General features: G+C 45.9%; 1 protein-coding gene across 1 annotated transcript in view; it reads right to left on the reverse strand.

Annotated features, from left to right (window-relative positions):
* The window catches only part of WDR19 (WD repeat domain 19), a 637672-nt gene extending 618063 nt beyond the window's left edge, over positions 1 to 19609 (reverse strand). Inside the window, exons 1-2 of the mRNA XM_086963976.1 lie at positions 19506 to 19609; positions 6425 to 6516 (exon numbers count right to left, since the gene is read on the reverse strand). Of these exons, the coding sequence (XP_086820102.1) occupies positions 6425 to 6516; positions 19506 to 19511 (98 nt within the window). The 5' untranslated portion in view covers positions 19512 to 19609. The remainder of the gene's footprint in view (positions 1 to 6424; positions 6517 to 19505) is intronic.
* Positions 19610 to 25783: the final 6174 nt, after the last annotated feature.

The following is a 25783-nucleotide window of genomic DNA, read 5'->3' on the forward strand; positions in this document are numbered from 1 at the left end:
TCTCTATTTCACCTCACCCCAGAAGTCTTTGAACGTACTCTTCGACGTTCTCACTTCCTTTGGTAAGAACTCTGGGCTGGTTATCAACTGGACCAAGTCATGTGTCTATGTCATAGCGGGGGTATTGCCCCCGCTGCCCCGTAGGTTTCCTATCCAGGTGGTGGAAGATGGTTTTAAATATTTAGGGGTCTTTGTTTCCATGGATTCCTCTGTGCGATACGATCGAAACCTCTACGCTCCCCTCCGTCGCCTCAAGCAAGATGTGCGGCGGTGGCGTGAATTGCCCTTGTCCCCATTGGGACGAGCGGCACTTTTTAAAATGATGTCGCTCCCCAGGTTCCTTTATGCCTTGCAGAACTTTTTCGACCCAGTCCCCGCTCGCTATTTCCGTGAGATCGAAGGCCTACAGAGGCAATTGATTTGGGACGGAAGTGCCCGTATTGCCTTATCTAAACTTACACTCCCCTGGTATGATGGCAGGATTGCTTTGCCCGACATTAAACGATACTACTGGGCCTCACATTTAAGTGCAATCAATCATGTGACATATTCTCCGGAGCCCGCTCCCGACTTTGCCCTGGATAAACTCCTGTTGCCAGGTGGCAACTTCAATAGAGCTTTATACTCGAAGTCACCACTCCGTCTCCTGACTGGCCCTACAAAATGTGCCGTGCGTGCCTGGAAGGATGCTACTGTGGCTACAGGTTGGGGCGGTAGATTGACGCGTATGACCCCGTTGTATGACTCTGAACGGCTGGGCAACCTGTGGCGGACGAAAGGGTTTGATAGATGGGATATGATTGGGATTAGCAAAGTGGAGGATCTTTGGGCCAGGGGTACTGTGAAATCCTTTGAGGCCCTAAAGGTGGAATATCAACTGGATGATAAGGAGTAGTTCAAGTTCAAATATAGCTTTTTTCGATTTTAACAAGGAAAATCATAAAAGCACATTTAATACAGCATAAAAATGAGTACGAGGCTCAATCATAAAACATACAATTTTAGAAATGAAACAAAAAATTTAAGGTTGTGCAAATTATGGCTGTCGGGGAGCAGAAGACAGTTAATTCATGGACGCTCTACACCTTACTGCAAATTTCAGGAAGCTAGTAGCTGCAATGATTGTAAGTTCATCTTCGAACATGTATAGCTTGAGTAAGGCTGGCCTGCACTGTCTTAAGCCCCACAGTTTCAAGAGTGGGAGGAGATGTTTCCTTCTGCCCCAGTCGTAAAATTTGCAAAATAAAATAACGTGAATGTTGGATTGCTTAGAAACATTGTCACAGGGACAGGCCACCAGAGTAGTCGACCAGTCATTTATGGTGGGAAATGTTAATAGACGGAAAAAACAATCCGTCCTCATCCTTGTTAGCAACATTCTCGTGTAGGTTGTAAGAATCGGGGAAAGATAAAGGGGAATGCCAGCATCATAAAGTAAGAGGTTGTGGTGAGCGATCGATGGTTTATTACCTTCGAGATAAGAGCGTCTGTCTGAAAGTAGACCTAAACAGTGAGCCTTGAGGTCCTTTTTAGAAATAGTTTGGCACATAGTCGGGTTGATATACAAATGAGCCAGATCCAATGAGATTAAAAATTTCTGTACATAGGCGAGCCAGGGTATTTTTCTTGAGTCAGTTAGGGCCATACAGTCCTTAATTACATCTTGGTTCAACACCGTTTTTTCCGAGGACCATACTTTATGCCATAGTAAAATTGGTGCGATTTTGATTATGTCCGAGATGTGTACACGTGCGAGCTCATTGTGACAGACTGTGGTTGAAATAGATCGAGGAACAGTCAGCAGAAATCTTAGGAAAGCATTCTCGCTGGTTTGTATCTCTCCACAGTCCGCCAGACCCCAGATACCAGCTCCATATGTTGCGGTGGAGACGCATTTGGCAGCAAATATGTCCAACAAAATCCTAACCGGTTTCCCACCTAGTTTGGTGGCAAATTTCTTTAAGGCTCCAATTTGTCTGATAAAAGCCAAATTTCGAGTGTGTACGGCATTCTTCCATGAACCTGTGCTGCTAAAAAGTATACCCAGGTAGGTGAAGGTTTTCGTGAGGCTGATCTTGGTTGCGTCAATGAACGTATTGCAGGAAATGTTCTTTTTGTTACTGCAACACATTGTAAAAGTTTTGCTTACATTGATTTTGAGACCTCTCGAACCCATAAAAGTTGAAAAGGCTGACAATGCTTTTTGAAGCCCTAGTTGGGTCCTGGACATGATAACAGCGTCGTCCGCATATAAAAGAATCGGAACCGCGAGGCCATTTATTTTTGGGTAATTAACATCTAGATTGGCCAGGCAGTCAGCGACGCTGTTAATATACAGATTAAAAAGAAAGGGGGCAAGGATGCAGCCCTGCCTGACCCCCTTTTTGATAGGAAACTTGCTCGTACAGGCTCCGTTCTTTCCGTAGCGAACCTTGGCCCCAGCTCCTCGATATAGTTCTTTTATAAAGGCTAGGATGTTAGAGTCAACGCCCATGTCAATAAGGGTAGACCAGAGTAAGCTGTGGTTAAGGCAATCAAAAGCAGAGCTTAAGTCCACGAAAGTCATGTATATATTGCCCTTTTTTGCCATCACGTATTTGTTAAGGAGTATTTTCGGTACCTTCAGGTACGGCATGCCTTATCCTCCGCTTTTCCCCCCGGGACTGACATCCCCCAGTCATCCCCGTTGGAGGATCGTATTCTTGATGGCCATGTCCCGGACAGTACGATTTCCTTAATTTATAAAAAACTTATTAACAACAGGGCTGACCTGCTGGAGAAGCTTCGTGCCTCCTGGGTGGCGGATGGGCTCAAACTGGATGACGAAGACTGGCAAATGGCTATTTCTTCCCCTAAGGAGGTGGCTATTCCGGCTCGGCTTCGTTTTGTGCAACTAAAGATCCTCCACCGTGTGTATGTGACTGGTACGCGTCTGGTATGAATGGGGCTTGCGACGGATGGACTGTGTAGACGTGGCTGTGGTATGGATGGTACCTTTCTTCATGTCTTGTGGGAATGCCCGGTTATCTCTGCTTTCTGGTCTAGGGTCCATGATGTGATGGGGCGTGTTACTGGGGTCCCCCTCCTTCCCGAGGCACGACGCTGTTTGCTTAATGTGTGGGAGCCTACGGACTGTACGGCTGCTTAGACCTTCTGGTTCACTCTGGGCAACATGGTCGCCAAGAGGGACATAGCTCAGCTCTGGGGCTCCAATAGACCGCCTAGGCTCAGTGCCTGGAAAGATAACATGGATTGGTGCATGTTTCGGGAGAAGACGGTGTACGAGGCACGGGGTCGTCCTAGGAAGTGGAACAGGATCTGTGCGCAATGGAACGCATACCAGGATGACATCTGTACCCCACCACTTGATTATGCAGAGGCCATTCCCTCCTCCCCATAGATCACGTTCCTTTCATTATTTTTCATTCTACATTCCCTTCATCGTTCCCCTCCCATAGTAGACTTGCTTCCATTCTTGTATACTGTTTCCCGTTTCCCCCCCCCTCCTGTAAGCCTTGCTATTGATCTACCATGTGTTTGTTTCTTTGTTTGTTTTACTTCAACAAAATCACAAAATTGAACCTTCGATATCCTTTTGATTGCTGTTTTATGCACTGCACCATAATGAACCGCGAAGCGGCCTCCCCCGCTGTATATTGTGTTCTACTTTTTGACTGCTTGTCATAGCGGCCGGCCCAAAAGGGTTGTAGGCAGACGCTGTGTAATGTGCATTTGGTAAATAAAGGTTTTTAAAAAAAAATTAAATAAAAAAAAATATATACATTGCAATAGCACAGCTACTGATCTATATTAAGGTACACAGTGTGATGTTGTTCTCATCAGTTCAATGACATAGATTTGCCTCACCCCTGCTCTTTATATGTTACTGAATCTGGTGTGCAATCATAACCCACTCATAAATTATGTTCAGGCAACTTAATCTTCTTGCAACATCCAAGCACTCCTGTGGGACATCTAGATTTCAATCCTTTTCCATTATTGGAATTTTCTCGTGATTAAAATGTGCTTCATAATTAACCACACTTCCACACCCGATCTGGCACAGTAAATATGTATTAATGAGAAATATGTTTTGATTGCTGTCATCTCTATTGTGATGATCCATTACCCTTCACATTCAGAACCTCCTCCATATGCTTACGTACCAGACATCTAACAGCTTACGTACTATATAAATCTTGCTATTGAAATCAAGTAAAAAACTAACTGATAGTCCTAAGACCATCAAAGTCTAGAACATAAAGAGTCTCATAGCCTTTTCTTCCGGTGAAAAATGTTAAGGTTCTCAGGTCTACAAGTGTGGCAATGTGAAGGGATTTACCACAACACTATTCAGTCGAAATTTAGAGAAAAGTGAGCTGCATAAACAAGGTTTTGATTGCTTCTTTCCCTGATTTGTTCTACTCATTGTCCACAACAGGCAGCCAGCACTGATTATTTACATTCCCAAGCCAGCTGCCCTTGAGCAGAGAGTACAGAATTGGAGGATGGGTCCTGGGCGACTCAACAATCAAAAGTATCTCAAAAGATGAAAACACTTTGGTGGCGGCTGAGTACACTGAACATGGAATGTCAGGGGTACCAGTCGACAACCTTCTGTAGTTACATCTGAATACCATCAAGGTTCCAGTCCTGGTTAACTGAAGAAAATCTAGCCTCATTTCCAGGGCCACCATTGACATCTACAGGAAATGTTGGGTCACCTTCAAAGGATACCATGATTTCCACCTACAATTCTACCAAGTTCAACCACTGACAGCATGTTAGTCAAATATTGTAGAGTCTGAATTAGCTATGAGTAGCCAATCCGAAAAATTCCAAACCTCAACAATGTTTTTTAAAGGTACTTTACAGGGTGCACCTACATTGGCAAACGAGGCTATGGCCTTGTAAACCCAGCAGCACAAAGGGGTATGGGCTGGGTGCAGGCTCTGAGAACCAAACTGGCACACTGGGGAACAATCTTGTTCAGGCAGCTGGGGTCAGACAGGGGAACAAACTCTCGCTTGGTCTCTAAAACTTTGGCCGTCTGCTACATTTTAAGCAGTGCCGGACAGGTCTTTTATTCCACATGGCATTTCCGCGGTGGGCTGGAGTACTTGGAGGCCGGTTGGCTCAGGTCCGCTTCTAGGGTCTCTATCACTTTCCCCAGTTCCCTCAGGTTAATAGCAGCAGAGAGGGAGGGATGGAGGCAGAGAGGGCGGGAGGGAGGGAGAGAGAGAGGAATAGGGAGGGAGAGAGAGGAATAGGGAGGGAGAGAGAGGGGGAGAGAGAGAGGGAGCGAAGGTAGGGAGAAAGATCAGAGAGGGAGAAGAGAGAGACGAGAGAGAATGGATGGATGGAAAGATAAAGACAGCGGAAGGAGATAAAGGGAGAGAGACCGGTTTGAACATTTTTGCCGGAGTTGCTTTTGGTTCCCCAATCCAGCCCTGATTGTTAGAGTGTGTTGCAAACATTTTTCTTTAGTCTCCTTCTGGCTCCCTGCAGGCGTGTCATGTATGCACAAAGTCTGGATACCTTAGAGTTTTTGCAGCCTGACATGATATTGGACTGACTGATTGAGAAAAAGCATAACCACTCTAGTTCAGCTGCAATGCTTTATTCCATGCCATGGTAAACACAGAGAGAAGTCCCCCTTTCACCTCTCTGACGAATTAACCATTTAATGTTTTTTTCCAGACATCCTCACAAAGCAAGAGTGGAATGTGTTTAATACATAAATGTCCGGCTTTATAGTGGTGGATGTGAAGAAGCACCTCACTAAAACAAGCAAGCGCCAACAGGACCAACTAAAGGCCCACAGCTGCAAACACTTCCAAGATGAACCAACACAATATGGTGTCTTGATAGAGCAACATAAGTTGGAGAGCTCACGTGCATAAAGGATAGTGGAGGACAAAGGTTGAAACCACAACAAGAAAACAATAGTGAAATGGAGCTTGGCAGTAGCTGACAGTGATAGAATGATGTGGACGGCAGAGCCTAATGTCAGGCGGAATAAGTGAGCTAGTGATGAGACAAACACCTTAGGATAAAAGTGCGTTTCAGAGGCCTGATCAGATCTGAGAAGAGCAGGTTAGTTAATACTTTGCAACTGACCAGTCTCTGAAGAGAAACACAATTCAGAAATGGAGTTCCAGAAGGAAAGCACAGCAAACCTCATTGTACTGGAACAGATCTAATCACACTCGTGCTTCTTAAATGGGTCTAATGAGGTCAACAGAAATGGAAAAAAGACTAGGCTGCCCTGCGCTTCCACTAGTCCAGTACCTTAAGAGCTCTGCAGCGACCTTATAAGCTGATAATAGCACTAAACTCATTTTGGAAACATAACATCTTTGTGCAGTATTAAAAACATTCAGTAAAAAATGAGGTGTCATAATTCGAAATCATAGTAACTTACCCTGTAACACAAATATAATTTCCAATACTTTTCTGCCAGATGTACTGGATAGGAGATCCAAGCAAGCCTTTCTCTGACAAAGTGAACACCCTCTAAAAAGGAGAGAAATGCCAAACTATAAATAAACACACTAAGACCTAAATGTATAAATCATTTATTTATTTAGTTATTGGTAATATATAGCTCAAACCAAACCGTTGCGATGTCAGCACGCTTTATGAGTGACAAGATTATATAGAATAGGTGCAGAACAATTACAAAAATGATACACTCTATAAATATGAAAAGTCAAAATTACTACTGAACTCTGCAGAAGTTACGGGAGGCTTGGGAGGCAGATGTGGGTGCCTTGGAAGAGGAGGACTGGAGGGAGGAGTTGGCCGGGCCCCGGGGTGTCGCCATATCCATACGCCTTCGGCTTATACAATTCAAATACCTCCATAGGGTGTATTTCACTAGGCAACGATTATGGCGGGCAAGTCTGATAGGCTCCCCGGACTGTCTGCGATGTGGGCGGGAGGTTGGAACGTTTTTACATACGGTATGGAGCTGTCCTTCACTGGCCAGATTTTGGAAAGGGGTGTGAAATTGACTATCTGAAGTGCTTGGGTGGGACCTCCCCCGTACACCACAACTGGGCCTCCTTCATGTATTAGAAGGGGTGGGAGGGAACTTATACAAGAGGCATCTGCTATTGTTGGGCCTCACCCAGGCTAAGCAGAATGTGGCTAGAGCATGGAAGGATACTCGGGCCCCTACGGCCGTAGCATGGAAGAGGGCGCTTGACTTTTGCATGGGTCTGGAGGAGCCGATATTTGTTGCCCGGGGCTGCCCAAGAAAACACTTCATAATTTGGAAAAGGTGGGCCGATTTCAGGGGCCTATGGCTCGAGCCTCCGGTAGATCACGACCCCCTGGTAGATGTGGGCTGAGACACTACTAATGGATGCACACCTTAGGATTAGATGCACTGTGCGGAAGCAGAGACGAAGAATGTTGACCATGCGACGGGGGGGGGGCAATGTTTATTTCCTGCTCCTGTAATTGTTGATTGAACACCTCGCTAGAAAATTGGATTGTATTTACTGATTGAAGCATAAGAGTCCTGCAGTTATCTCTGGGGTACAGAGACCTGCATGTTGTGTACAATCTTCAATAAAATATGTTTTGAAAAAAAAAATACTACTGAACTCAAATGCCTTGTTAACAACTCATGGTAATAATAGCATGTGGGCAACATGTCAGATTTAAAATGGTGTTTAGACAGAAGACATTTCAGATCTTTTAAAAGTATTTTATAAAAAAGGTAGGTCAAAATCCATGGAGGAAAAGAATTTAAGATCTCGAGTGCACTGTGTAACATGAATTAGCAAAGCCAATAGGTCTTGCCTACGCAAGAGCTACTGGCTTTGGTAATGTGTTTTAGCCATTATGCACACCAGTGTGGCTGCTCTTCATAATGGCTAAAACTTAGTGGGGTGGAGAAGATTAGAGTGAGGTAGATTGGGGTACAGTCGAATGGGGTAGATTGTTGAAGATTGTCGTAGAGTGGAGTGGGAGTACAGTAGGGAAGAATGGAGTGGGATAGATTAGAGTAGGGTAAATTGGAGTACGGGAGTTGGGTAGATTAGCGTCGTAGATTGGAGTGGAGTAGATTGAATTGGGGGAGAGTGGAGTAGATTGGGGTAGATTAGAGAGGGGTAGATTGGGGTGGGGTAGATCAGGATGTACTGGAGTATAGTGGAGTGGGATATATTTTGGGGTAGATTGGAGTGGGGTAAATTGGAGTGGAGTTGGGTAGTGAAGTTAGGTAGATTGGGTGGAGTATAGTAGGGTAGAATGGAATGGAGTGGGGTTAGATTGGAGTGGGTTAGATTAGAGTGGTGTGGGGCACACTGGGGTGGGGTAGATCAGAGTGGAGAAGATTGGGGTAGATTGAATTGGGGTAGATATAATTGGGGTTGATTGGATAGTGTGGGGTAGATGGGGGAAGAGTGGAGTGGGGTCGATTAGAGTGGACTGGGTTAGACTAGATTGGGTAGATTGGAGTGAGATAGGAGTGGGGTAGTTTGTAGTGGAGTAGATTGAAGTGGAGTTGGATAGAGCGGTGGGGGGGGCAGACTTTAGTGGGGTAAAATGGGTTAGGGTGGGGTAGATTGAAGTGAGTAGATTGGATTTGAGTAGAGTGGGGGTAGATTGGAGTGGGGTGGATTGGATAAGGGTCCTTGGGGTGGAGTAGGGCAGGCAGGGTAGTTTGGAGTAGGGCAGGGTAGGTTGGAGTGGGGTAGATTGGACTGGAGTGGGTAGATTTGGGTGGCATGTGGTAGATTAGAGTGGAGTGGGGTAGACGGGGTCAGAGTGGAGTGGGGTGGAGCGGGTGGGGTGGGTAGATTGCAGTGGAGTGGGGTAGATTGGGGTACAGTGGGGTGCAATAGATTGTAGTAGATTTGATAGAGGTAGATTGTAGTGGGGTAGACTCGGTGGGTTTGATAGGAGTGCGGTAGATTGGAATGGGGTGGAGTGGGCTAGATTAGAGTGGAGTGGGTTGGGTTGGGGTGGGGTTGAATAGAGTGGAGAGGGGTAGACTGGGTGGATTGGAGTGTGGCAAATTGGAGTGGAGTGACGTAGATTGTGGTAGATTGGAGTGGGGTAGATTGTGGTGGAGTGGGATAGGCTCAAGAGGAGTTGGATAGATTGCAGTAGAATTTGGAGTGGAGTGGGGTAAACTGGAATAGAGTGGGGTAAATTGAAATGGGGTAAATTGGAGTGGAGCGAGGTATATTGGAGTAGCTGGATTAGGGTAGATTGGAGTCGGGTAGGGTGGATTGGAGCAGAGTGGGGTAGATTGAGTGGAGTGGGGTAGATTGGAGTAGAGTGGAGTAGATTGGAGTGGGGTAGATTGTAGAAGAGTAGGGTAGATTTTAAAGGAGTGGGGTAGAATGGATTGGAGTGGAGTGGATTGAGGTAGCCTGGAGGAGGTAAATTGATTAGAGTGGGGTAGATTGAAATTGGGTAGATTGAAGAGGGAAGGGTTAGACTGGAGTAGGGTGGGTAAATTGGGGTGGGGTATATTGGAATGGAGTAGACTTGAGTGAAGAGGGGTCGACTGGAATGCAGTAGATTGGGTGGAGTAGATTGACGAAGATTGTAGTGAAGTGGGGTGGGGTAGATTGGGGCACACTAAAATGGAGTGGGATAGAGTGCAATGGGATAGACTCTAGTGGAGTGGGAACGTGGTGCGGAGTGGAGTGGGGGAGCTTAGAGTGGAGAAGCGTCTTGTGGAGTGAATGGTGTAGACTGGAGTGGCGTGGAGTCGAGAGGAGTGGCATGTTGTGTAGTGGAGTGGAATATCGTAGAATGGATTGGTGTGGCATAGCGTGGAAGTGCGGGGAGTGGAGTAGCGTAGTGTGGAATATGCATGGTGTGGTAGCACACTGCCATTACAGAAAACACATTTTCAATTGAAATGACCATTACTTTTGCACCGAAATACAGTTTTACTGCACACAAACGATAATGTGTGCAAATGTCATCATCTAGTGTATTGATGTGTTTTGATAATAATCAAATATTTGTTTCCACCACACTTAAGAATTACAAAAGAAGTGTGCTTTATTTGTACTAATTCTGATATATTCTGAAACATCAGTGCAGTTCTTTTTTTGTGTGTGCATGCTAAAAAACATTCTACACCGAGCACTAATCAAGAACTTGATATTTGACCTCTGCCTTTGAATGCACAGAAAATGTGACAAGATAAAGAACAAGATTTGAAGGCCTTTTTCGGGAAAGTGAGTTTGTGGAAGAATACAGTAAACAAGGTTTCGGCAATGGGAGGGATGAACTCAAGCTGAACAGCCTAAAGCAAATAAAGATAGCAAATAGAAAGTCAGAAAATGTGAGTTACAAACCACAAAACAAATGGTAAGCAATGGGCGAAATGCATTCCTAGACCAGCTTTCTGAATGTCTCCAATATGTCTTTAGCAACCCAGACAGCCTAACAAGCATTTACAATGCAACTGTCTCACCTTTGCAAAAGTTAGAGCTCTTGGCATTGTAAATGACAACATTTTCATTTATGTGTTGGTTTTGAAAACAGATAAATATATGGCATTGTCATTTACAATGCCAATAGCTTAATCTCTCTCAAATGCCACACACAAACACACAGACCAACATCCACACACAGCCCCACACACACACACAGAGCCCCCCACACGCACAGAGTCACACAAACACACACAGCCACAAACACACACAGAGCCACACACAGAGCCACACACAGAGCCACACATAGAGCCACACACAGAGCCACACACAGAGCCACACACAGAGCCCAACACAGAGCTACACACAGAGCCACACACAGAGCCACACACACAGAGCCACACACACTCCTTTTATGGTTGAAGGGATGAGATTGGCGACTGCTGTAATAGGGGCAATATTGGATAAAGTAATAACTTCTGCATCACTGTGTTTTGTATTAGGTGAGTACAGATATCAACGACTATATGTGACAACATCATGAAGTATAAAAGATTGTGTGTTATGTTTACTATGGGCTCTCTTTCAGGGTTATAGTTTTTTACAAGAATCTTTCAGTCCCACACAAAATTTGTGTGGAGGTGCCAGACACTGACAGCTTCACAAGCAACAGTGTTTCAATAACTTACAATAAGGCTTGCACCAGAATCAAATATGCGCCTTTAAGAGTCTTAGACATTCATTCTGATTGTTTTGCAACCCTGGAATGTCCCTTTTTTTGACCCCGTAGCTGAGGATCTCGCACCAGGGCTCGTCTCCTGCCAAGGGCATGTCTCGCTGATGTGGTCTCAGTGTCTCGGATGCCACAGACACTCGTGTCCTCTTGACCTCTTGACAGCTACTTGAGTTTGAGTGGTTTTCGGGATACGCCCATGCACTTTCAATGACAAAGAACTTGAAACACCTGGTAATCGGGGTATTACGTGTAACGTGAGGTGCACTTTCCTGCAACTTCTCTTGAGGGTGAGGCCTCGAATACCTGCTGCAGAAAATGTAGCGAATTGGGCATTTTCAAACATGTACCAACCCCCTGGCTCACAGTTATTTTCTAAGACAGCCGATGTCGTTCTGAACATGTTTAATTATCCTGCAACCTCATTTTCCTTACAACATTCTTTCTGTAAACACATCATATTCCTTGTGCATCAATTTGCTGACCTCATGTGCAGATGTGCACGTGTTTAGTGTTCTAAGTGCAGTGCACTTGCACCTCTGTTTGAATTTTCCGCGCACTTTGTCAATGATTTCCATCTGGTCAGGTGGTTAGGGATCGATGGTGCAACAGGTGCAGTGGCACCGCGATCCTGGAGTGTGACTGGCATCTGGCTGTTGTATACTGCTCAGCAGGGCTACAAGTCCATTTTCCTTGTTCATTAGGGCCCTTGACATGGCTGTCTCACTTCCTTGGTGCAGCCCATTTTGAAGCAAGTTGTAACCCAATCTGTTTTGGCAGAGAGACAAGATCGGAAAGGGAACTTGTGAATGGATTAAAGAGATCTTTATATCACTTGAACGGCGCGGACCTGCCCTTATCGGGTGTAGCGCCTGACAGCCTGGTGTGTGCACTTCACTTTCGGGCTGTGCCAGCCCTCACTTTCTCCCCCCGTGCAGTGCACGCTGGGACTCGCAGCTTCAAAGCCCTCGCCACGGGTGATTCAGGCAACTTTCAAAGCAGGGTCAGCATGGCTGCAGGGCTGAAGGGGAAGTCATCCTGCCAGGGCCTGCAAGAGAGGGGACGACACCCATGCGTCGAGAACCCACTGGTATTATTTTAGCTGTTTAATGCTGTGCGAGCCCTCACTTTCTCCCCCCGCGCAGTGCATGCTGGGACTCGCAGCTTCAAAGCCTTCGCCACGGGTGATTCAGGCAACTTTCAAAGCAGGGTCAGCATGGCTGCAGGGCTGAAGGGGAAGTCATCCTGCCAGGGCCTGCAAGAGAGGGGACGACACACAGGCGTAGAGAACCCACTGGTATTATTTTAGTTGTTTATTGAGAGTGGGGATAGACCGGAAGTATCCTGGCTTCTAGACTGGGCAGGACTCACACAAAATATGAACAGACTCCAGAAGTCTGATTTATCAGCATGGCACGCGCTTCTGCAATAGCCCGGAGAGATACTCAGTGGACCGTAAATCAGCGGCTGTCTTATCAGTAACCGGCTGGCATGTTTGTGTACTGTACACTGAAAGGTACTGTAATTAAGGGCTTAAATCATGTACTCCAATACTGCTCTAGGCCTCAGGGGCTGCACACTGGAGCCTGCTCACAGGAATATGTTCTCGCCGGAAGGGCTGGATTGGAAACCAAAACCAGCCTTGGCAAAAATGTTCAAATCAGCCCCATCCTGCAGAAGGCTGCTAACAGGAGCGCTGAGAGTTGGGTCAAAGCAGCCCACCCTGCTCAAGGCAGCCCCCTGCCCTTCAGCCCATCGGGAGAAGCTAGTGGTAGATCGGACAGTCCGGCCCTGTGCCGAATTTTAAAGCGTCGGGGAAGTTGCCACAAAATGCCTCTCTCGTGGTCTATATCTTCTGCAGAACTATTATATGATGGAAATACAATGAACTGATTGTTCAGCAGTGATGCAAATGTACTGTACATACACGCATTGGTGCACATATTTTATAAATATGACTAAAGGAAATATGCTATGAAACTATTTGGTAGATGCATTTCTCTGCGCATGGGACAGAGATGCTAACATACCGCATCCAAGGTGATGATGCCAACACCGCAGGCAGTGTTATTAATACGTTAACAACGCACTGTTATGTGGAAATGTCTTCCAAAAATGAATATGTTCATGTGTAATGTAACTGGTGCTCATGTAAAGCGTGCCAGTACCCTCTGGTCGACTTCGCGTTACATAAAACTGCTAAAATAAAATGTAAACAATGGTGTGCATATGCAGTTTCTATGCAAATACATCTCTCAAGCGTGCATTTATGCAAATATTATGCATATGCAGGCCGTATCCATCTATGCTTTGAATGAATTTATTGATGCAACTACTTAGCACACAGGCGCTTTGCAAATATTCTGCACATGGGGTAGTGATGGTAACACAACATATTAGCAGGTAATTATACAACTCCTGTACATACCTGCAGTGCTGGAACAATACAACATACGAACGTGGACGCCTTGATGAAATATGATGCATGTGCAGGCCGAACATATCGATTGTTGTGTCTGATAATTAATGAGTTCTGTTATTACTTTTAAGCGTAACAGAAGGAATTTAAGAACACTCGCACTGTAGAGTTCGGCCTAACCCGGGGGTGAAGCCTGGGTGTTTCCTGGCGCGGCTTCCCTCATGTGGGCTTAGGGCCCCGGGGCGAACGAGCGGTAGCCCAAGGCTCTCCAGGCCGCCGTCCCTGGGATACAAGGCGGAGATGGGGGGGAATAACGTACTCACCTGTCACCCTCCATCCCGTGTGGGAGGCTGGCGGGGTCCCGTCGCGGAGCCCGGAGCCTGTCTAAGGAGGAGCTCGATCCAATATGGCTGAGGCAGGTCTGCGCTGGGGAGCAGACTGTCCTGCACAGAGCCAAGACACAGCACAGGCCGAGGGAGGTACTGCAAAGGCGCACACACCACCAAGAGCACAGCCAGGAAACCAGCTGAACGCAGGAGAGCGGCTGTGGTGGAAGAGGAGGAGGAGGGATAGAGTGCACTGTATGGAGCCCTACAGGTACCGAGGAGCAAAGGCTGCTGTATACACACTGTCAGGAGCGCGGGGATTCCTGAGAAGTCATCCTGAAGCAAGGGTCTCTTTGGCGAGGTGAACGGAATACAGATTACCAAGAAAAAGTCACAATATGCTCAAAGAGCCAAAGCACACGCCTTACACTTTTACAGGAACACGTATTTGCAGTAATTGTCTCCATTTACAATGCTTCACTCCTTTCACTAAAGTGTACGGTACACGGCGGAACAAAAACCAGCCCTGGCAAAACAGCCCCGTCCTTTTCAGACTGGCGGCATGTTTTTCTTTCTCCCCTCTTCTCCATTGGCTGGAATGTAAACAACGGGCGTGTTTTTGACTGTTGTTTACCATTCCAGCCAATGGAGAAGAGGGTAGAAAGAAACTAAAAAAGATGCCCCCCAACCCGAAAAGGACGGGACTTACAGTGAGAGAATGTCGTCACTGGGACCTCTTCTCCAATGGCTGGCTGCTGTTTAGGAGGCCAGACAATGGAGAAGAGGGGCGGGGCTTAACCTCACTACTCAGAGACATTTAAATCTCGCTAGCGAGACTGCGCATGTGCGCAGCCTATGCTAGCCGAGACCTAAAAAGGACAGGGTTAAGGATCTCTGTGTTTTTTAAACTTAACTGAAGCTATATATATTGGGGGCAACTTTGTTTGTTGAATATATATATATATATATATATATATATATATATATATCCAAGAAAGTACCGTCATTAGTCGTTCACATGACAGAGAGTCGAGGCCCCGTTCAGCTTTGTTTAAGTGCTTTTAATCGGCAACAACACCCAACGCGTTTCGCATACTTCGCCGCTTGTCACTCGTGTAAAAGCAGCGAAGGCTGCGAAACGCGTTGGGTGTTGTTGCCGATTAAAAGCACTTAAACAAAGCTGAACGGGGCCTCGACTCTCTGTCATGTGAACGACTAATGACGGTACTTTCTTGGATCTTTAAGGGGCAAGGCGAAACCCCGTCGAGGCCCGCCATTAACTAAGAGGCGCAGGCGTGAATTTCGTCAGTCTTTTGGAATATATATATATATATATATATATATATATATATTTATTGTGTTTCATGAAATATATCAGGCATAGATAAAATAATTTGGAGCTTCATAGGATAGTTACAACTGCTCTCTTCTACTGTAATGTCAAATGCCAGTGTGTTGAAAATGTAAAACAAAAATGAATTTGGAAAACAGCTTATAAGTGAGGTAAGACACACAAATTCATAATTTTCTAACATATTCGTTTAAGAAATACTCGTTTTGGGGACATTTTTCAAATCTTGCAATAATGATGAAACCCTTATCTAAGAGGAGCTGCGAATCACTAAGTTGGCCACTGTGTTTTCAGCTTGAAAATATTTAAAGGTGAAAATGACTTAGCAAGAATTCGAATCTGTGACATCCAAGCTGCACAACAATACAGACTCATGGGCCCCAGGTTCCTATCTTGAATATACTTTGCCCTCAATGGGGTCTATTCACAAACATAAACTTACACATGAGTGAATTTACACGTGTACATTTACTCTTAGATTTTAGTAAATGTAGTACGTATACTTGTTCACCGTTTGCAAGTGTAAATTTACTACAAGGTGTAGACTTACATGTAGTCACCCTCTGAATGTGGGTGGGTGGGTTGGAGACTAATTTACGAGTTTAAAGTTACTACTAGTAACTTTTAACATGTAGGCAGAGAGCTACACTATTGGGACAGAGATCTCCTTATTGTAAAGTATAGGAAAAAGTAAAAAAGTTTAGTGAATTAAAAAAAATAGCTACAATATTTTTATGATAAAATGTTAATGTAAATTAATTGTATTTATATATTATATACATTTAGAACACACTAGAAATTGCTACCAATATTAACTTGAGTTTGGATTACATATTTTGTAATTTAAATCTACTAAATTAAAATTAGCCTTTCAAAGACATTTTAAAAAATGCTACCTAAAGTAAAATGTTTATATTTATGATAATGTATTAAAAATATTAAAAGTTATGTACAGAATAAATTTAAAAGAATTCAATTACGTTTATATATATTTTTGAGAAGTCGAAACAAAATAATGCATTTTAAAATTATTTCCTATGAGTATTTTTTTAAGTCCCTGCCTCCATTATTTTCTATTGGAGATTGTTGGAGTACCAGTGGCTGACCATTTGTGGTACTGGACCTACTCCAGGCTGAGCTGGAAAATATTTACTATTGTTTGAAGATCAGTTTTGCTTTAGAGCACAGTGCTTACTCTTTTGGGAGTGGGTGCATGTCCGTCCCTAGAATCTTCTTTAGTCCTCCCTTAACTTCTCCTTGCTCCTCCTAAAACCCCTTCCATTTAGTAATTACTACCCATTTTCTAGCCACCCCGTGCCTCCCACATTTAGAACTAAACTGAAGGCAGACATGTGCAGAGATTTCCGCATTCCGCACAGGAAAGATAGGAGAGGCAGATCATCTGCACGCAGGTTTGTGAATTGCATTTTGTAGTATACATGAGCAGTATACCTGTACTATTGTAAATTTGTGAATAGCCCCCATTTATAATTCAGGTAGAATAACGTTAGCTTCTTGCACCTTACTTTCCTCTTTTTGCAAAACGGGGAGCTCTTCAACAACAGATAAATACACGTACAGTGTAATCAATAAGTAAGCAATTTATTTATTGGCAATATACAGCTCAGCGAGCTTTGCAATGTGCTCCAAAAAAGTGTGCATTTGATGTGTGAAAATCTTTAGGCGGACCTCCCGCCATTTTATCTTCCTGGTAATGGCCAAAAAAATTGAGCTAGCATCCAACACTTTCAGATTTTGCATCCTGCAACCACTAGCTCAAATTAAGCACTGAATAACACCATATCTTTCTGGCTTCCAGAAATGTGACAGCCCCCTACAACATCTACAGAGATCAAAAACCTATGAATGATCAATTATAAGCTCTTACTTGAATCCAAAATAACAAACTGATAAGAGGCTCAGTCTAGTTGATAACAATTCAACATATCTTCTCCTACTTAGGTCTCTTACACAGGATAGAGGCCCCTCTCAGTTATATCTGGTCTGAGCTTTGGAAATGGACTCAAAGAATTTTCAAACTACAAAGAATTTTAAATTCAGCAGGATAACAAGTAATAAATTCAACCAGACAAGTCCACATTACTCCTGTACTGTGGCAAAAGGGGTATTCTTCAATGCACATTGCATTGTGCACAGTGTGATCCATGGGACAGGACAAACCTACTTACAATGTAAAGTAAGGCAGCCTTCTAAATAAGTTGGGAAGGGAATACAGTGCCAAAGAGGATAAGGACCCTAAAAACTATCACAAAGGTAGAAGAAAAAACATACCTAGCTGGACCCAATCAATTACATGCCACAAACATAAGCTGCACACCAAGTCTGGAGCACACTATCTGGGCTCACACACTACACCGAAACTCAACCAAAGTAAGTCTGACTACTAGCAACACCCTTCTCTTCCATTCATGCACTAAAGGTACAGTAATTACTCACCACATACCACCAAAGCTCTTAGACGCCTTGACAAGAAGTAGGAAAGCATTATAGACATATTACAATACAATACAGTATGTCTCTCTTTTGTGCTGTCTCAATTCTGTATCTCTCCTTCTGCTACAAGGAACAATTTGTTCAACTGCTGTGAATATAATTTTCTATCATTCTAATGCAGTCTAAAATAATGTTTGAGTCAAGATTCTTGACAGCATGGTCATGTGTTTGCATACCATTTTTAATAGGTGAATAGTGCTATCCATGTATGTTTTGTTGCATGGAATGTAACGAAAATAGACAAAAAAGTACGGTAGAAACTGATTCGACACATTTGTTTGTCAAGTGCATGTATGGCTTTGCATTTTTAATTCTATGTTTGCAGGTGGAGAATTTGGTAAAGATGAAAAAGTATCTTGCTGTACTGCTCTCAAGGATGCCAGTTTTTGGACATGCTATCTGTTTAAACTGGCTAATACAAATCAATGACTTGATACTGGGACAAAAAATAGTAGGCAATGGAGGCTTTGGGTGACAGATATTTGCAAATAATGGAATCTGATGTTATTCAAAATGTGAGCCACCAGGGTACCTAGTCTTAGGCTTGAGCACTACCATTGATCAGTATGCAGGAAACACTCAGCTCCATTTAAAGCTGTTGTATTTGGCAGATGTTCACAACTGAAGAAAGGATGTCCCAAGAGATTAGTGTTAATGAATTGGGAAACAAATTTAATTTCTTCTGTTCCGTTTATCTACAGTACTTTTTGTTCAAACAGAATTGCCAGTCTTTCTTCATTTAACTACTCACGATACATACTTGGGTGGTACAACCTCCTGATTTTCACATTGTATTATGTTGTGGTATTTCACATTTACATTGCATACTCTGTCAAGTCTTGTCTCTACAGTTTGCTATTTTAGAAGAATTAAACATACTCTCCTCCTTTCAGTCATTCAATACACCTTGCAGCTATTGCCATTACAAGACTTGTTGGCGTTGATTACTTTTTTTTCACTGAATTTCCTGTTTCTGCTTTGGCTCCACTAAAAGCTGATTTTTACACCAAGAAGCAGTGAAAGTCTGAACACTGGATTGTATCACCCCAATTCTTTTTAATTTTCGCTGGATTCCTTTAAGGTATGGAATTCTATTCACTCAAAAGTGGCTGCTTTACTTTTTTTTTTAAGTTGTCATGTGCCAGGTTGGTAACTTAGCATGGAAGTTGTGGATTGCAGTCAGTTGCACAGTCATGCTGAGCCCATCATGTGTACATGTCCCAAGATTCTGACATACAAGATACTGTAAATAATCAATCACAGTCACAGTCACAGCTCTACGGCTGCGAGATTTCAAGCCAGTTGAGATTCTTAGCATGTCTACTCACCTATTATATAGGAAGGTGTTATATCAGCACTTTAGTAGACAGACTTTCTGTACAGTATTTTTATGATGCCTTGACAGGGGACATGGAGAACTAGTTGAGACTGTCTAACATGGCTTTTGACAACTCTAAAAGCGCTGCAGTAACGATCGCCATAAACAATCACGGATGTAATAAACAATGGTGGTAGGGCAAGGCCCTAAGTACTAACACGAAATCTTATGTCCAATGGGAAATTTAGTATGAGTTCCAAAACGTGGACCACACTGACCAGCTGCGGTCTGATCAAATTTTCCTAAGGTTTATCCACTTGCCAACTGGTGTATCACAAAAAGTAAGGAGCGACGTACGGCAGACGTCCCTACCAAACCAGAACACATGCCGCTGTAGAATTCCGGTTCTCTAAACACAGTTCAAGAACATACCTTCATCTTCTCCCAGGTTCGGGCCAAGATGTGCAATAAAGGCAAAGCGCATGCGCATCACCATAGCAATCCCACCATGCATCGGGTCTGAGGCGTCTGTTGTCGCCATAGGAATGGGAAAGGAGGCGTTTTAGCCAATGAGAGATCACCTGCTACCGTGCAAATCGTCACAGCACCGCGGCAGCATCCGTAACACTGTGGCAACCAGGAACACAAAAAAAGGACACGTTTCTTCACGAGTCCGCCATCTTAAAGTGGTATTTTCGACCAAAGAGACTTCTAGTAGAGCAATAGAAGCATCGGAAGACTACATTTTTCCCGTTAACGTCACCTGCGATTGCTATTGACCGCAGCCTGTTCGTTAGAGAAATCCATATATATGAACTCGCTTAAAGATGTATCTTATTGTTTATGTTATACATGCCTGTTTATGTGAGCTAGTCTAACCTACGTATAATTAATATCATTAGTATTAAGGGAATGCCCATCTGCACTTTTATTTATTTTATTTAATGCACTTTTATATAGCGTGAACTTTACCAAAAGGTGTCAGAGCACATAACAAAAGAACCAGGTAAGTTACAAAAGCTACACAAGATATACTAAACATGCTAACAAGTTACATATATACAGTTACAATGGTACAAAAGATAGGCGGGTCATGTTTAAAAGTAGACATATTTGCAGTTACAACTCAACAAGTTGCATATTTATATTGTAAAAATTACAAGGTGTCAGTGTTAAGTTAAAACAGGAGTAAAATGCATATTTACAAAGTTGACCTTATAAGAGTGCTAGATGGCGGTAAGGGTCAAGACATGGGTTGAATTATTCCACTTTGGAGGAGAGAGTTTTAAGATCTGTTTTGAAGGTTCGGAAAGAGGTGGTGGTTTGGAGGTATGGAGGAAGTGAGTTCCAGATTCTGGCCGCATTAGCAGAGAACGATTGAGCTATAAATCTTTCCCTATTAAAGGCAGGAGGTTCGAGCAGTAAGTTTTCCGCATTGCGTAAAGGTCTAGAGCCTCCTGAGATTTTGAGTGTATTAGCCAGATAGCATGGGGTGGAGGTGTGCAAGGCTTTGTGGGTGATACAGGCAGTCTTATAAATTGACCTTGCTTCGCTAGGAAGCCAGTCATAAGACAATAGTATGGGTGTGATGTGATAATTTCTTTTAGCCCCATGTACGAAACGAGCTGCTGAGTGGATGATGGATTTTAGATGGGAAAGGTGGGATTTGGGGAAACCAGCAAGGAGAGAGTTGCAGTGGTCCAATCTGGAAAGAACCAATGATTGGACCAAGGTTTTTAGGTCTTGTTCAGGAAAGAAGCGCCAGTGGCGTCACTAGGGGGGTGCGGGGGGTGCGGACCGCACCGGGTGACACCCTCACATGGGGGTGACACCATCTGGTTACGCTGTGCATGTAACACAGTGACAGCTCTGCAGCCTTGCCTCTGCCCTGCTTGTATAAAGTATTCCTGGGCGGCGTGGGCGCGGCCTAATTTTCGGACAGTGATCTGTGTCAGTAGAGGCCGTGCCCAATTGCTGTTTTCGCTTTGCAGGACGTTACGTAATGTTACGCTGCCGCTTCCTGCGGTGGCGGGAGTGAGGCTTAGTACTGCACCAGACTCGAGTCTCTCATGGCCGCCCACCGTGCAAGAGAGGCAAGAGAGCATGATCGATTGCGGCGGCAAGCAGGAAATTCTGATTTTAAAAGTAAGTGTGCCATCGATGCAGTGCACTCTGCCTCCAGTCTTCACCCCAGGCTGTTGGCAGTCGAGTCGACTCGTCCCGCCGCAGGAAATTCTCATTTTAAAAGTAATTGTGCCATCGATGTGCACAGTGCACTCTGCCTTCAGTCTTCACCCCAGGCTGCTGGCACTCGAGTTGACTCGTCCCGGCCATCGACTCGAGTGCCAGCAGCCTGGGGTGAAGACTCGAGGCAGAGTGCACATCGATGGCACACTTGCTTTTAAAATCAGAATTTCCCGCTCGCCCGGCCTGCCTCTAAGAGTTCATTGCCACCCCTGTGCCAAATTAGATAATAACAGGAGGAGTTCGGTGGTCGTCCCGTCACCTCCTGACCTCGACACTTCCTGCCTTTTTAGTCCCTGTTGTGGGCGGGGGGGGGGGGGGGGGGGGGTGTGTCTCTGAAGGTTGTGTCCCACACAGCGTGAGTCTGAGAGCAGGTGCTGTGTGTCTTTAAAAGGCACAACAACAGCACGGCTCTCTAGAAAACAGTGCCATTTAGCAGATTATATAACGGTCATCACTACCTGAAATGTGTCCAGATTGCCAGCAGCTGCCTGTGTCCAAGGAGTGTGACAGACAGTCTGCATCCCCAGCAGTCTTTAGATTTTCCGCTGCAGCACTGTGACTCGTGAAACTTGGTAAGAGTAAAAAATGAAAGCTGCTGCCATTTTAAATGTTCATGCTAAGGTCAGATTTTAAGTTTTATTAGATAGCTGCCAAGGTTTCAGATTGCTATGTGTGTCATTTTCATAATTTTTGTATAATTTGTTATATTTATATGTTTCCCTCATTTTCATTGCTTGATTTTTGCTCGCAAAAAGTGTCACTCATATTTGTTGAAATGTCACTCATAATTGCACTACAATTATGAAAATGTCACACATAGCAATCTGAAACCTTGGCAGCTATGAGGCTACAGGTTTGGAACTGGAAGCCTGGCTGGGCAATTGCGACTGTGAAGGCCGCGGTCATAGAATCAACGCGACCGCGGCTGGAGCTTAGGCACACGCTACAGTACTGCAGCTGAGCCTTGAATGCAGCGGGCTGAGGGAGTCCAGTAGATAGTTGAGGCCTGAAGGACTCACTATGTAAGCTTGGGGCGGCCCGGCCTCAAACCGCATTTCCCGTCTGCCGTTCACCCCCTGTAATGTAAGTACATTTATTTTCAACAGACTACTGCAGGTAAAATGTGCGTTATGTAGCGCGGCTCGCTGTAACGCACTTTATTTAAATCATGCGACGTTAGCAATGGCTCTTGTGCATGCGTGCGTGCGCGCCTCGCACCCTTGTCCCCGGAATAAATAAGCGGACCGGGGCTCTCTGACGCGACGCCTGTAAGTCCACTCAAGTTTTTTGGCTCATTAAGGCAACTCACCTGGGCCGCTGGCTACATCGGTGCCCCGCCGGCTACACTGGTGCTTGGAACGTAGCAGCGCGCTGACTGGGCCGCGGACCTCTTCTGCTTTGGGTAAGAGTTTGTTGGAGCCTCGCACATGATTGTTAGGGCGGCCTAGTCGTGAAGGGCACTACGTTATTGCCCTTCCATTTGTGGTGCTTTGCAGCAAACTTACGAGTTTTTCATTGCTCATATAGGTGTTATTTATATTTGTGTTTCCCTCGTCTTCATTGATTTTGCTTGTGAATGGTGTCACTCCTATTTGTGGTAATGTCACTCATAAGTACACTAAAAATATGAAAATGTCACACGTAGCAAACTAAAACCTTGGCAGCTATGCTTTGCTTTATCATCAGGAGGAACCCTGGGTGGAGAAGGCGACGAGGAAAGGGTTAAAAGACCAGCAGGCGGGTGAGGGGGCTGCAGGCGGAGGGGGAGCGATGGTGCAGGCGGAGGGGGAGGGATGGTGCAGGCAGAGAGGGAGATGGTGCAGGCAGAGGGTGAGATGTTGCAGGCGGAGGGGAGATGGTGCAGGAAGAGGGTCAGATGGTGCAGGCAGAGGGAGAGATGATGCAGGCAGGGGGTGAGATGGTGCAGGCGCAGGGGAGATGGTGCCGACAGAGGAAGAGATGGTGCGACAGAGGAAGAGATGGTGCCGACAGAGGAAGAGATGGTGCAGGCGGAGGGGAGATGGTGCAGGCAGAGGGAGAGATGGTGCAGGCAGAGGGAGAGATTGTGCAGGCAGTGGGGAGATGGTGCAGGCAGAGGGGAGATGGTGCAGGCAGAGGGGGAGATGGTGCAGGCAGAGGGGGAGATGGTGCAGGCAGAGGGGGAGATGGTTCAGGCAGAGGGGAGATGGTGCAGGCAGAGGAGAGATGGTGCAGACAGAGGGATGAGATGGTGCAGGCAGAGGGGAGAGATGGTGCGGACAGAGGGAGAGATGGTGCAGGCAGAGGGGAGATTGTGCAGGAAGAGGGTGAGATGGAGCAGGCAGCAGGCAGGGGGTGATTTGGTGCAGGCGGAGGGGAGATGGTGCAGGCAGAGGGGAGAGATGGTGCAGGCAGAGATGGTGCAGACAGAGGTAGAGATGGTGCAGGCAGGGGGTGAGATGGTGCAGGCAGGGGGTGAGATGGTGCAGGCAGAGGGGAGATGGTGCAGGCGGAGGGGAGATGGTGCAGGCAGAGGGGAGATGGTGCAGGCAGAGTGGGAGAAGGTGCAGGCAGAGTGGGAGAAGGGGCAGGCAGAGTGGGAGAAGGTGCAGGCAGAGTGGGAGAAGGTGCAGGCAGAGTGGGAGAAGGTGCAGGCAGAGTGGGAGAAGGTGCAGGCAGAGTGGGAGAAGGTGCAGGCAGAGTGGGAGAAGGTGCAGGCAGAGTGGGAGATGGTGCAGGCAGAGTGGGAGATGGTGCAGGCAGAGTGGGAGATGGTGCAGGCAGAGGGGAGATGGTGCAGGCAGAGGGGATATGGTGCAGGCAGAGGGGAGAGATGGTGCAGGCAGAGGGGAGAGATGGTGCAGGCAGAGGGGAGAGATGGTGCGGACAGAGGGAGAGATGGTGCAGGCGGGGGTGAAATGGTGCAGGCAGAGGGGAGATGGTCCATCCGGTAAGTTGTGAGGGGGTGACACCACGAGTTACCCGCACCGGGTGACACCAACCCTAGTGACGCCTCCCCAGAGAAGGCGCAGTTGGTAACGTCCATTCTTGGCGATGGTATTTATATGGGGCTGTAAGTTGAGCCTGTGTCTAGGATGACGCCTAGAGATTTGGCACTGACAACAACGATAGGCTTGTTGTTGAGAATGTTCACATTGTTCATCCAAGATTGGATAAGAGGAGGCGATAGTGAGGTCGAGAGTAGAAGTAATTCTGCTATGGAAGGATTCAGTATTAGTTGATGAGTAGACAACCAGTGGTGAATGGACTTGAGTGGTGTTGAGGATTGAAATGTCATGAGTGGAAGATACCTTTAGGTAGAATTGTGTGTCATCTGCATATAGGCGATAATGGATCCCAGATGTTTTTAGGAGATTACCCAGAAGTTTAATGTAAAGGTTGAACAGTGTGGGGAGCGAGGATCGAGCCTTGAGGGACGCCTTGTCCAACAGCCGTTGAAGTGGAGAGACAATTAGCTATATTGACTGTTAGACCTGTCTGCCCTCTGGGTAGTCCCTCCTATTTATTTATTTATTTTTGTCCCCGTTTTGCCCCTCACATCCATTAATTTTTATGTCCACTGAATTTTTGCGGTGTTAACAAGGGGTTAGATGCTCTTTGACACTCGTAGGCCTTTTCCCTGAGGCCTAGGTGCCACTTCTGACTAGATTTGTGAAACCCACAAAATGGTCGCCATTAACTGCCATAACTGTCACCTCTAGATCAGGGACCATAGGGTTACATTAAGAAGGTACTAGAACCTTCTGGAGGGTTCTGATAGCCAGGGCTAGCCTATAAAAGGCCAGAACCAGAGCGGCCATGTTAGGAGTTCTGGGCAGAGGAAGTGTGAAGTGGGTCTGGTCAGGAGTAAGGCGACTTAGTGAGGAGGAGCACGCACTGAGAGGGGAGAGATTGACCTTGGGCAGACTACCCTTCCATGCTGACGTGTCCCCTTGTCTGTCTACCAAACCCTGCCTCCATGGTGAACACACCTGCCCCCAGCTTATAACCCTGCCTGCTCCGGAATACCCAACAAGGAGTGAGGAGTGGGGTGAAGCTGATCCTGGCGTGTCACCGCCTCAGTGTATTAATTGGACCTCTCTGCTAATTGGGGAAGAGCTTCCTGACTGGGCCGCGAGTTCGGCCCCACCCCTGCTGAGGGGCGCTGTGTGAAGTCGCGACCGCAGGTGCTGTGAGGAAAAGCTTACCGCACAGCTGTTTTGCTCCACGGTCAAATCGACTCTCGGGGAGGACCCCAGTGACGCGTGAGGAGGCGTGGAAGCGTCGGAAGAGGTCGGCTGCCGGAGGACCCCAGTGACGCGTGAGGAGGCGTGGAAGCGTCGGAAAAGGTCAGCTGCCGGAGGACCCCAGTGACGCGTGAGGAGGCGTGGAAGCGTCGGAAGAGGTCGGCTGCCGGAGGAGCCCAGTGACGCGTGAGAAGGCGTGGAAGCGCCGGAAGAGGACGACTGCAGGCGGAGCCCTGA

This window comes from Lissotriton vulgaris, chromosome 3_2 (assembly GCF_964263255.1).
Source record: "Lissotriton vulgaris chromosome 3_2, aLisVul1.2, whole genome shotgun sequence".
In the NCBI taxonomy this organism is placed as follows: Eukaryota; Metazoa; Chordata; class Amphibia; order Caudata; family Salamandridae; genus Lissotriton; species Lissotriton vulgaris.